This window comes from Leptonychotes weddellii, chromosome 6, assembly GCF_054177405.1.
Source record: "Leptonychotes weddellii isolate Sample4059 chromosome 6, ASM5417740v2, whole genome shotgun sequence".
NCBI lineage: Eukaryota > Metazoa > Chordata > Mammalia > Carnivora > Phocidae > Leptonychotes > Leptonychotes weddellii.
In genome coordinates this window covers 126,019,848-126,032,865 of record NC_138374.1, presented here as the reverse complement: position 1 = coordinate 126,032,865, position 13,018 = coordinate 126,019,848, and the positions used below count along the sequence as shown (strand labels likewise).

The 13,018-nt window shown below is 34.6% G+C and overlaps 1 protein-coding gene across 1 annotated transcript in view; it reads right to left on the bottom strand.

Moving 5' to 3' along the window:
• SPATA17 (spermatogenesis associated 17) overlaps window positions 1-13,018 on the bottom strand; it is a 166,883-nt gene that overhangs the window by 96,934 nt on the left and 56,931 nt on the right. The window contains exon 6 of the mRNA XM_081825178.1: window positions 3,069-3,192. Coding sequence (XP_081681304.1) covers window positions 3,069-3,192 — 124 coding nt within the window. The remainder of the gene's footprint in view (window positions 1-3,068; window positions 3,193-13,018) is intronic.

Here is a 13,018-nt window from a genome sequence, read left to right as displayed (position 1 = left end):
ATCATGATGAAAAATAAGGAATAAAACATCTGAAATTCCAGTACCATCCCATTAGTAAAACTAATCCCCTGACCAATGTCAACAGATGAGACTAAGATGATACCACTGCTCTATTTCATTACAAAAAAAAAAAGTTTGCTTTGGGAATAAAAGTGTCTGCATAGATTCAAAGGGTTGTATTTTATCTCCCGTTATTTGTGATCAAATATGAAGATCACTAGGACAAAACAGACCAACTTGCCAGATCCAAATGAAAATCTCTGATATTTTTATAATATTCTTCTCCAAGGAAGCGGATTTAAGAACATCATTTTCCCTCTGTTGCCCTCAGGCCTGTGAGGGCAGTTGTAAAATGGGGCAGGGGGATGTTGGGGAAGATCATTATAAATATTTCTAACTAATTTTCATTAATAACTAAAGGAAAGCAAAGAAAAGAAATGAGAAAAATGAATGCTTCCAACAACTACGACAAACAGAAGAAAATGAAAGTATAGAATCTTCATTTATCCTTGACAGGTTAAATTCTTTTTTCAAAAACTATTTATTTATTTGACAGAGAGAGAGAGAGAGAGCATAAGCAGGAAGAGGGAGAGGGAGAAGCAGGCTTTCCGCTGAGCGGGGAGTCTGACATAGGGTTCGATCCCAGGAACCCGGGATCATGACCTGAGCCAAAAGCAGACACTTAACTGACTGAGCCAACCAGGTGCCCCTCGATAGGTTAAATTCTAATAATATGATTGTTACCATTTACTGGAATGCTCTCTAAGGGCCAGATAGTATTTTAAATATATTCAATTCTCGTAATGTTCTTTCAAATTGCAGAGTGAAACAGACAGTTCCAGGTAATCAATCTCCTGATATTTTACCCTAAGTGGGAGAGCTTGGATGCCAACTTACCTCTGATTTCAAAATGCCCAAACTGTTTCTACTGTACACAGCGCCCCAAAAACAATCATTCTATTGGATGCCAAGGATTTCTGGAGACAAGGGATCACTAAACTAAAGTTTATATACCTGGATAGTACCAGCAGTCTGCAAGGTATAAACAAGAAGGAAAATGGGCTAGGGCATTGACAGCTTGTATCTGTTAACACAAACATACCTAAAACACAATGGTAATATTAAAAATTCATTAAGGTCAGGAGTCAAGTCACATGGTCAAGTTGGTGAAATAATTTGTTAAACCAGGTGTTTAAATTTAAAACTAAAATGAAATCAAAATAAAGAAATTATGCATACAAAGTATCTACCATACTCTGTGGCAGAGGTAAGTATTCCATGGATATTTACTACCCCATTATTTTTTTTTAATTTTTTTAAAGATTTTATTTATTTATTTGAGAGAGACAGATAAAGCACGAGCAGGGTGGGGGGCAGCGGGAGAAGCAGGCTCTCTACTGAGAGAGCCCAATGTGGGGCTCAATCCTGGGACTCCGGGACCATGACCTCAGCAGAAGATGGTCACCTAACCAACTGAGCCACCCAGGCACCCCCTGCTGTTCCATTATTTTTATTAGTAAAATAACTAAGTCTTTATGGACTTTCTAAAATACTTCTCTATGTACTTGATATCTAAATAACCCTGGATAAAAGAGAATTAACAAATGTTTCCATTAAATCTGATTTCACCATTTAAAAATTTGTTTTTGCTGTTACATTACCCATCATAAGTATAAACAGCACAATTAGACCTCAGATTAAGAAAGATTCAAAGTATAAAAGGGATTCAGAGTTATCAAAATAAACAACTGTACCCAATAATTATTATCAGGTTTAAAGAATTAAAGATATATTTATGCCTCCCTTAGTTTCATCAAAATTAAAATTACTAATAACTGAAGTTAAAAAAAGAGAATTCCTGATATGTGATTCTACATTTAAAAAAATGTAGCCCACCAATTATACAGGTAAATTTTTTACATCATTATGGATTTATAATTGAAACTTAAAATACCTCGACTTTTTATTTTTTGTCTTTATTGCCTAAGTATTTAGAATCCAAAGACTTCAGTTTGAGTACCAGACCTATTATTACTATTTTTATGTCTATAAATCAGTCCCGTAATTTTCTTTCAGTTTTCTCGTCTGTTAAATGGAGATAACTCAGCTATACAAATCTAAGTAAATACTAAGATAGTCATCATTAGCGAAAGTATTGTTAATTACTCTACTAAATAGAGGCTAGAAGTGCAGTTCTCTGTTCTAGATGTACATGGCCAGTCCAGTACTTAATGTTTTTGAATTTGGATGCCTCGAACCATGACCTTCAGTCTCAGACGACACCCACGGACACTCCGCCATGGACTTGACTTGCCCATGTCTGAGACATTTGAACTATGAGACTGAACTTGAAAGTCTATAAGAATAAAAACCCACAAATTGCTAGTTTCCTGCCTGAAGCTCGATTAACAAAATATACTTCAACCCCCAAATTCATGTTGTTTTTTAACCATATTTCTTTGTGAGCAGAATATTCTACACGCCAATGTATTTTTTCTTAGCAACTACAACAAGATCTGAGGCACTAAAATTTTACCATTTGTAAGAAAATCATTCTAAGTATTCCAAATTCCACATTTGTATCTCAATATGAAGATGTAGTTGCTGAAGCAGGTTTGTTCAAAGCTTTACTTGAAAACGTGCATCAAACTTTAGAAAGGGTGCAAGAACAGTTTTAATCTCAACATTAGCTCAAGTGAAAGAGAAAACTTGAAAGCGACCTCGGTTTAATAACTTCTTAGTTCTTGATCAATTCTCGAAACAACAATAAGCCACTCAGAATGGGTTTCAAAAGCGAGGTTATGCCCTTTGTGTTGTGTTATCACAGTGGCAGATCACACTGCTGACGTGGACCTTCTGCTGGCGTCCCAGCGGCTGCCTACGAAGCTGCTGTCACAGACGAGTCATGGTGCCTACACTCACCTACACAGAAGCACGAAATTGAACGCGAAGTAGTGTCTTTGTGATATCTTTTCAACAAGTCATGTCCCATTCAGCCTGCTACTTTATCTCTGTCAGGCCAGGGGCCCAAGTGGTTTACGGGAGCTGTCAGGGACAGGTAGACCAACCTGCTTTGTGCTGAGGAGGTAATGCATCTTTCGGGCTTGGTAATCTCTTTTCTTCTCTTCCCTTTCGAGGTCGGCCTTCTTCTCTTCTCTTTCTTTCATCTCTGCAAACTCCTCCAGTGCCTCCCTGCATCAAAACAATCTGCAGTTATTTATGATACTAAAAATCTGCTAGCATTTGCCTTCTTCCACTGATGATAATCAAGAAATTTTTTGAGCAGCTACCATCACCCACATCCATCAAAATCAGTGGTGTAATCGATCTTACCTGCACATTCCACTGAATCTTTGTAATCTTTAAAAAGCATTTAAGTGATTTTTCAGTGGTTAAATTTTTTTAAATCAAATATCTACATATTATAATTAATTCAACAGCTAAGGAAATATATCAAGTGCAAAGTAAGTGAATGACTACCTTGCCATTTTCTTTGGTTGAAGATTAGCTATTTTGGATATATGTAAATATCCCAAGAAACCATCTGAGCTACTGATTTCCTTTAAATTTTGATTTCATATTTACAAGTCTCTAATCATTTATTTTGTATACTAACAGACTAATTTTGAAAGTGTGATGGATTTTTATAAATATGCTTAAGTTTACTTCAGTTAACAGTTCAAATAATACCAACATGTATTAACCTGCACTTGAAATGTTATTTTGTTCAATTATACAGATAATTAAAATAAAAGCTAAACTAGGTGAATAAGTTCATGGCTTTGTAGGTATAATAAATTCCATTAAAATAATGAAAATTTCATCACTTATGTGTGTGTATCTAAGAAATTTAAACAAAAAATAAACTTTTAAAATATACTATGTGAAAAATGCCTGATAAATAGAATAAGATATTATGAAATATGGAAAAAAATAAATCTTTCATTTTCACAGAACAAATTTAACTATTCATGTTAAAATAATGTTTTGAAATTATATGTTGTTCTTTTTTAAAAATAGATATGTAACTTAGTGTCCAGTTCTTTAAGTACAATTTTAAGCAAATGATCTGAGCGGTTACCTCAAAGATATCAAGGGAAAGTAGAGGGAAAGATTCCAAAAATAAAAAAAGATTCTCATTTCTACTTCAATGTCTAGAAATATTTTTGTTGCAATTTTCTGTTAAAGGCTACTAATACAATACTTCATACAAGGTTACTTATGAAACACACTGACGTTTAAAAATCACCATGCTATGCTATTGCAGCAGAGCAATTTTTTCAACATAAGATTAAATTGCAAAATAAATGAATTACTTGGAGTGGCATGGCCCTCATTTTGCCACTCTTCTCTTGAAAATTGCTTATTAATATGAAAAAAGGAGTCAGAAAATAGCCTGTTTTACTTTATGCATAGTATTTTGGGGGCTTCTGCGCCCACAGAGCTGGGCTAGCTGCACATTTAGATTGTGTTGGCAAGCTGGTACAATGACCTTTCTGACCTGCATCTCAAGGCTATTATTAATCGCTAAGTAACCTGGTAAAGCCAAACAAATTTGTTTCCATTGAAAGGATCTCTATCTGTGTCTGAGAATTTGTTCTGTACCAAACAAACCTCATTAACTGTGTCCATTTTTGACAAAGAACCAGGAGTTAGAAGGATTGGTGACCTTTCTTTGTCCTTAAGGTACAAATTTCAAGGCAGGTACATATGAATAAATGAGAATTTTTACCAGGAAAAATAACAATCACATGTTACATAAAAAGCTAAATGCATTATTAATTTTCATCTTTACTTTTAATATTATGTAAAAAAAATTTCTTCTATAATTCCTCTTGTAAGTCTTTAAGATAATTTAAAATAACCAATGAACTGCCTCTACAAGGATAATTATTCAGATATGCGTGTATCCAATTTTATGTCATTCCAAAGATAAGCACAGTAATTTTCCAAGCAATCACAAAAATAAAAAAATATATCTACAAAGAAGTTTGTGCTCTATAAATGATAAATGATTTAATGAATAAGAAGAGATCTTACTTACATAAGAAAGAAAAAAATATCCAATATAATTGCACACACACATGAACAGGTAAGGTGCAGAGAAGTAATAGGACTTGGATACAAAATCAAAAGTGTAAATTATTTGATGTAGTAAAAACAGTCCATCTCCTGGATATGGAAATGTAAACAAAAAACAGCATGAACTCAGGGAGCTTGACAAGGAAAGCAAAAACTGAGAGATACGTAAAAGAATGTCAGTTTCCAGTATGTAAAGACAACACACCATAAACCCAGGAGGAATTGGGAAGGCCTAAAAATAAATCCAAGAAATTTGACAAAACATTAGAAAAACTAATCTGTGGTAATCTCAAAACACAAAAGTAATTAATTTAATAAATTTATATAATTTTTGAAAAAAATCAATCTTATGTTCCTGATTTATTGCCATACTTGAGAGTGTACAGATATATTGAACACCACAGTTATATTCAGGTCAAATAGTCTTTGTTTAATGACCAAGTAGGAAGAGCTGAATAAATTTTTATCCCTGATATACAAGTTTTGTTACATCAATAGTGATGAAGAGATGTCTCAGTGTAAAGGATGTAATAAAAAATTATGATCCCATTAAAGACTAAATGATGGAAACCATTTGAACTAGGTTTCTTTATAAAATTATAAAAATTATCGATTTTTTATCCAGGGATTTTCTTTTTTAAATGCAGTACTTTTAAAACAGTTAAATTTTTTCCCAAATAATTCCAGGTTGTTTTCAATATATTTTTTTCATTTCAGGCATATATATTGTCTTATTTCTATCCTTAAAAAAAGTCCTGTGATATATATATACGATAGATGTTACTAATTACCTTATTTTACAAATATAGTTAACACATAAAGAGATGAAGTGATGTATTCTAAATAACTAATCAGTTAATGGCAGAAATGGAATTAGGGTCCTTAGATTTACAGATTCTCTAACTGCAGATCAGGCTGTAGTCATCCTGATACAAGATATAGTACGCAGAAGAGATTTTTTTTATTGAATGAACCACATACATTTTCTTTTATTTTATGATCCTGTTTTCTACTGTATAGCTAAAGAAACTTGGGTAAGTGCCAGGACTTCCTGTATCACTTTTCATAAATACAAATTATCCGGTGATATTAGTTTAAAAATGAAAGTAAAAATTACTGAAACTTTTGTAAAGTCTTTCATATTCAATATATTTTGCTAATGCTAATTATATTTATGATAAAATATTTACATATTCTAATTATGATAGCAATAATAAAAATAATAATAGCTACTTGGAAGCAATACAGTGGAATGGTTCACAGCATAAACTCTGAAATGACACCTGGTTATATAAACTCTCTGCTGTGCTATTTACTAGCTTTCATATCCGAGTCTCAATATCCTCGTCTATAAAATGTAAATATATTAGTATTAGTATCTTTTTCATCAAGCTATTGTAAGGAACAAATACATTATGTACGTAAAGTACACAGAGTGGGGCTGCCACAAAGGAAGGTGCTACACGGGTGTTAGCTATATACTGAATTTTCACTCTAAGTCATATTCTAGACTACCTGCTTTATTGACTCACCTGGATACCAATCTTTTATACTTTCTCAAATTCCCTCAGTGATCTCTTCTTTTCTCTCTCCTGATTAGTGTGTAATTTGTAGATGAAATCCATGAAGCAAAGCATGGAATCTGGTTTTCTAAGAGGCACAGAGGCATGGCTGGTGGGAAATGGGACATGGGAGAGAGCCGTGCAAATAAATTTTCTCTTTTTCCATCTGCTGTGCACCGCTGAGAGTTCTCCTTGCAAACCTATGTGGCTAATGGAGCATGCAGTGCCTACCTGCTGTACCCTGCTGAGTCACTATGGGACTCCAGACAAAGTGGTGGCCAGGGCCGCAGAGCTCATCATATCACATTCCTCCCCCTCCCTACAGGACCAATGCATGAGTACTGGCTGCGGAGAGCGCACAGCGAGCGGTATGCCACGGGAGAAAATCAGCTGCCTGGTCTCAGGTTTGGTCCCTCTCTCCCTCCATCCCTCATCCTGTGACTGGTGATTGAGGGAATACAGAGGCCCAGAGCCTTTGTCTCACCTTGGGTCCACTCTAAAGACCCATCCAAATCCTGAGCTTCCTGAGATTGGCTGAGACTTCTGATGCAGTTCAACTTCTCTACCACCTTACAGCTGTTATTCCTCAAAGGCTCACCAATACAGTCCTGCACCAAATCGTTGCATTCTCGGACACTTCACTCCCACTTTCCCTCATCCTCACTGCCCTGATTATTAGTATAAAGTATTACCAGTTTAATAAAGTATTATCAGTCTAATAAAGTGTTATCAGTTTAATCCTACATTTACATTTTATTTCCAAGAGGTTCCTGGCTAAAACATACACTTTACCACTTTTAATCCTTTCACAATCCAGTGAGGCAAGTATTATCACTCCCATTCTATAGATTAGGAAATGAGAGTCACAGAGGTTAAATCTCCGTCCAAACTCCCAAACTAGAAGGTGAGAGTTAGAATTTGAATATAGGTCTCACAGCAAAATTCATGCCTTTATGCAAAATACTATACTCATATCACATATTTTGCCCAAATCCAATACAGTTGATTCCTGAACAACACAAGTTTGAACTGCACAGGTCCACTTATATGCAGATTTTTTTCAACAAATACAATAGTGTAAATGTATTTTCTCCTCCTTATGAGTTTCTTAATAACATTTTCTTTTCTGAGTGCCCGGGTGGCACAATCAGTTGAGTGTCTGACTCCTGGTTTCCACTCAGGTCTGATCTCAGGGCTCCTGGCGGAGTCTGCCTGGGTTTCTCTCTCCCTCTTCCTCTGCCCTCCACCCTGCACTCTCTCTTTCTCTCTCTCACCAAAATAAATAAATAAATCTTTTTAAAAAATAACATTTTCTTTTCTCTAGCTTACTTTATTGTAAGAATACAGAATACAATACTCCATATAAATAAGTGTTAATCAACTGTTTATGCTATTGGTAAGGCTACCAGTCAACAGCAGGGTATTGGTAGTTAAGTTTAGGGGGAGTCAAAACTTAAATGTATATTTTCAACTGTACAGAAGGGTCAGTGCCCCTAACTCCCACATTGTTCAAGAGTCAACTATATCTTGCCATTGTTTGATTTTCTTATTCGTTTCAAAATAGGGTACTAAAAAAAAAAAATAATAATTTGTATCTTCTCGTCTTTGTAGGTCCAGAATCCCAAAGCAAAAATCTCTACCTTTTCTCTAAAAAGGTTTCATATGGGGCACCTGGGTGGCTCAGTCAGTTAAGTGGCTGCCTTTGGCTCAGGTCATGATCCCAAGGTTCTGGAATGGAGCCCCACATCGGGCTCCTTGCTCAGCGGGAAGCCTGCTTCTCTCTCTGCATGCCGCTCCCCGCCCTGCTTGTGCAAGCTCGCACTCTCTCTTTCTGACAAATAAATAAATTCTTTAAAGAAAAAAAAGGCTTCAAAGATCACTTCAACAATAATCTCTAGCTGTTTCTACTCTCATAATCCTCTCTTTTATATGTCTGTTATATTTTACAATATATTTATAGCCACATGCATACACGACTTCCTGAACTTTCCCCAAGTGCGGAGGTCCTAAAGGTCAGGATTAAGGTTTATTCATTGATATGTCCCTCCCAAAGTATTTGGTCTAATATCTGGTATAAACTAAGTGCTACCATCCTTTTAAACTATTTCTCAGCTGACTAGTAGTACATTTCATCATTTATGATGGTTTAATTAGAAGAGGGAAGAAGCCACATTGAGAAAGCCTCTCTTGGGAAGTAGGGAAGAACCAGGATTCTGGCTCTTTGCCTATAAAGTGGTTCTCAGAGTGTGGTCTCTGGCAAACAGCATCAGTTTTACTTGGGAAATGTTGGAAATGCACAGTCTCAGGCTCCATCCCAGACCAACTCAGAAACCCTGGGCGGGCGGGGGTGGGATCCTGAGGCAATCTCCTGCTTCCTAAAGTTTGAGAAGCACTAGTCTGCTGCAATGAAATTATCAACTCTGTTGAGGAATTAAGATGATTCAATCTTACTAATATGACATCATAAAGAGATGCCTTATATTCAGTTAATAATTTTAATATGAGTATCACCATATAAGCTAAAGCACTGAGAAGTACTACAAAGGAGACATGATATGTACACCACAATATTTTCATAGAAATCATAATTTTGACAGAGAAATCAAAAAAATGGAGATTTTTTTTAAAGCATAAATGCCCAAAATTTCAGAGGGAACTAGTAATAATATTACATAATCTCTCAAATAAAAACAAAATGCCATCATCTGTGACATCTTTAAGAAAAAATAATTCTAAGGAAATGGATTCAGACAATTCTCCAGAGTCCTCACTCTGTTTTGATGGGAAATGAAGTCAGTGATGTGCAAGAAGCCTTCAAAAAAAAAAAAAGTTGAAAAGCATTACTTTCTGCTGGGTATATTATGACATAAAAGTCTTTTAGTTAAATTTGTTGAATGTGCTTTGTTTTATCTTTCATAATTGTATGTTCTCAATATGTCCATATTAATTTAACCAAATAAATAGACAATAAAAGAAAAAAAGGGCAGTGAAGTCTAAAATATAAGCAAAAATATTAACCACAAATAAAGCCAATTATATGCTTGGACTTGGTGTGTGACATTCAAAATGATTTGGGGAATGATAAAACCTTAGAACAGATTCTTTGGAAGTCAGAAAAATACCCAAAACGTTTGTATTAGAAACAAAAGCTTCCCTTTAAGTCAGTCAAACCATTTAAACCACTTATTTTGTCTACCTGGTTACCGAGGCCCTGGACCTGCTGGACAGACAGGCGTTGCAAATTTCATTAGGGTAGCACTTTACAAAGGGAAAATACAGTTTAAAATTAAGGACTGTGTAGCACACAGTCATTAATATTCAAGCACTCAGGCTGCTCCTGAGCTTCATGCCTTACTCTGAAACCTACAGTTTGAGACTTTAACATTCTGAAAACAGTTAGAAAAGTCCTCTCAGAAAATACTTTTAGCTACTCTTGAAAATCCTTTGCTGCTGTATAGATTAATTTCTCTTCAAAATGCCTAAGCTACTTTAAGAATGAATATCATGAAGAACATTAACACTCATTTGTTTATTCAGTCAGGCAGTCACAAGTAGGTTTAAGATAGTAAAAGAAAGAAAGATGTGTAAAGGCCAATCCCTGCCTTCAAGTAGCTTACAAATAAAATAACAGAGAACCAACTAGACTACAGACAGAAGATGAAGAAATATGGAGGCAGTGCTTAAACTCAGAGAAATCAGAAAAGGCTTCATGTAGGTGGCAGCCCTGGGAACTGACCTAAAGTGCTGGGAGAGAGGAGCGTGGTGAGGAAATGAGGCTGGATTACTCACAGGAAACTCTGGCTATCTTTGGTAGACATGGTCCATCAACAACCAAGTGGGGGAAAAGCACTTTAGAGTAGAAGAAAGGTTTCCTGAGCTAGGGTGAATGGGCTCTCTAAGGGTAATGCTAGCAAATTTGTACTCTATAGACGAGATATTTTGAGAATGAAAAAAGTAAAAGAGATGATAATGGTTGATGTTATAAAATTACAATACCATGACTTCACTCTGATCATAAAAAGGGATCATCCAATTGCTCCATTATTTCATTTGCCTACTTTGCATGATTTTAAAAAGCAGTAAGACTCCATTCAAAGATCATTCATGAAAATCAATTTTTTTCTTCTTCTGGCTCCTTTGAATAAACTTAGTTGAAAAGAGTTTTTTTTTGTGTAGTATTCTTTCTAAAAATATGCACATATTTCACTGTAAAATTACTTTCTTTTCACTATTCTGGATAGTTGCTGTAAAAGGAAGTAAAATTTTATTTAATATATATGATGTCAAATAATTGAGAGTGACATTGTGCTAAGTACAACAGTAGGTATAATAATAAAATGTATTTACACAGTGCATTATTTTCAGGAGCTCCAAGTGCTTTCCAGACATTAATTCAACCTCACAACATTCCACTGAGGTTGGTAAGGGGCACGTATTATTAACAAGGTTCCTGTTCTTCTTTGTGAAATGAAATGACTCTACAGATGGTGACTTTGAGACACAGCATGGGGGCTTTCCTGCATAAAGGTAGATCAAGGCACATCATATTTTCTCTCCTTTGTGTATCTTCACAGTGATTCAGTTGTGGAGGAGGAGTATCAAGCTACGGATGTTTTATTTGGGGTAGAGTTTAGAGTTGAGGTAGCTAAATTGCTATTTCATATAAAAAGAATTGCAAGATCTTATTTACTTTGTGTTCACTCAAATATCACACATTGTCTCTCATTTAAAATGTGTTAACTTCATTTTAAAGCAAAAATAATTGCTGCTGCTTTTGCATACAAGACACTCAACACTCAATCCAGGCACATCTCTGAATTAATCAGGATGCTATCATAAAGCAACAATATACGAAGGTTGCGGTCGACATATTTTAAAGTAGTATCACATTAGTAGTATATCACATATAATTTCAGAAAATTATCGAATGAGTTTTAGGATACTATTTATTGGCCAATTGTCTTGTAATCAGTCTAAGAAGTCAGAAGAAAATGCTGGGCAGAGTATCCAGATTTATGAATCATCACAAGACAAGTGTTAGCTGAAGTCCCAGAAGTGGAAGTGATTGTACAGAGCACAGACAGTGAAAAGGCAAATGCATCAAAGAGAAAAAATTAATATTTAAGATCAGGCAAATAAATGCGAATACACAAACAAAAAAGAAACCATCAGAAAAGTAGAAAGGAAACCAGGAGAGAGTGGTGTCACAGAATCTAAGCTGTAAGAGAGAGTAGAGAAAAAAAACGATCAACAATGTCTTATGCTTTAAAGAACAGATAATACGAAGGCCCAATAGCCTACTGGACAGAATTATAAGTAATTCTTTTAGCAACAGCTACATTTTCTCAATACATTTTCACAATAACTTAAATGTACCCTCAAATATTGACTGAAGAAGTTTGTACACTAATATATCAAGTACCAGAATCTGATTTCCACTATATAAATTCACTCTCAATCAACAATATTAACAATAGCTTTACCAGTTTTTATCACAGAATTAAAAAGGAAAAAAAGGAACTCTCTTCCACCCATCTCATATCAAGAGATCAGCTAGGATAAGTGAAATATAAGAACTTGCAATTCATCCATTCCTCAAAGTTGGACTCTATCCACAAACCAACATATTTTAGTTCCTTGCTTTCAAATGAATAACAACTTAATGTTATACTCTGGCTTTTTTTTTTTTTTTTTTAATATCACCACAAAAAAGAGAGACTTGAAATTCAGAGGGCTTTTTTTCCTGTTTAAAATAAAAAGTTACTGGTCACTGTTCATTACATTACCAGTGTATCCTACTGAAGATTCGAATGTGAAATTTCTTTGAGATCAGGGCAAAAAAAAGCTGTTTCTTGGCATATGCATAATTTTTTTACATTTTCACAATGGGACATACTTAACTAATCACATTTCCTGATCAGTCACACCAATATAGTTATCATTCTGTATTTTCCTTTGCTGTGGTCTTTATTTCTTTTACTCTTTTTTTATGTAACTTTTTGTAAACTGCCTAAAATTCATTGTGTAAAGAGTTAAATTTGAAAAAAAAAACTAAATACATATATATAAAGAAATTATATCCAATGCAATAAGCTTTTTCCTTTTATTAATTCTATTTCAGGAATGAAGCTTTTTATTCTTTTTATATACTTGGCTTTGAAAACTTTTTAAAATAGCAATATGTTAAAGGCAATACATTCCTGTTAAAAATATAGTATGTGGAAAGATTGGTAGATATCATTCCATACTGTAAAGTGATTATCGATTATGTCATTAATTACTAATTATGGATACGTAACAGACTGTTTCTAAAGCAAAGAATATGCACTGTATTTTAGACACCCTAGTGTTATTATCTAAATTCTACCAAATTA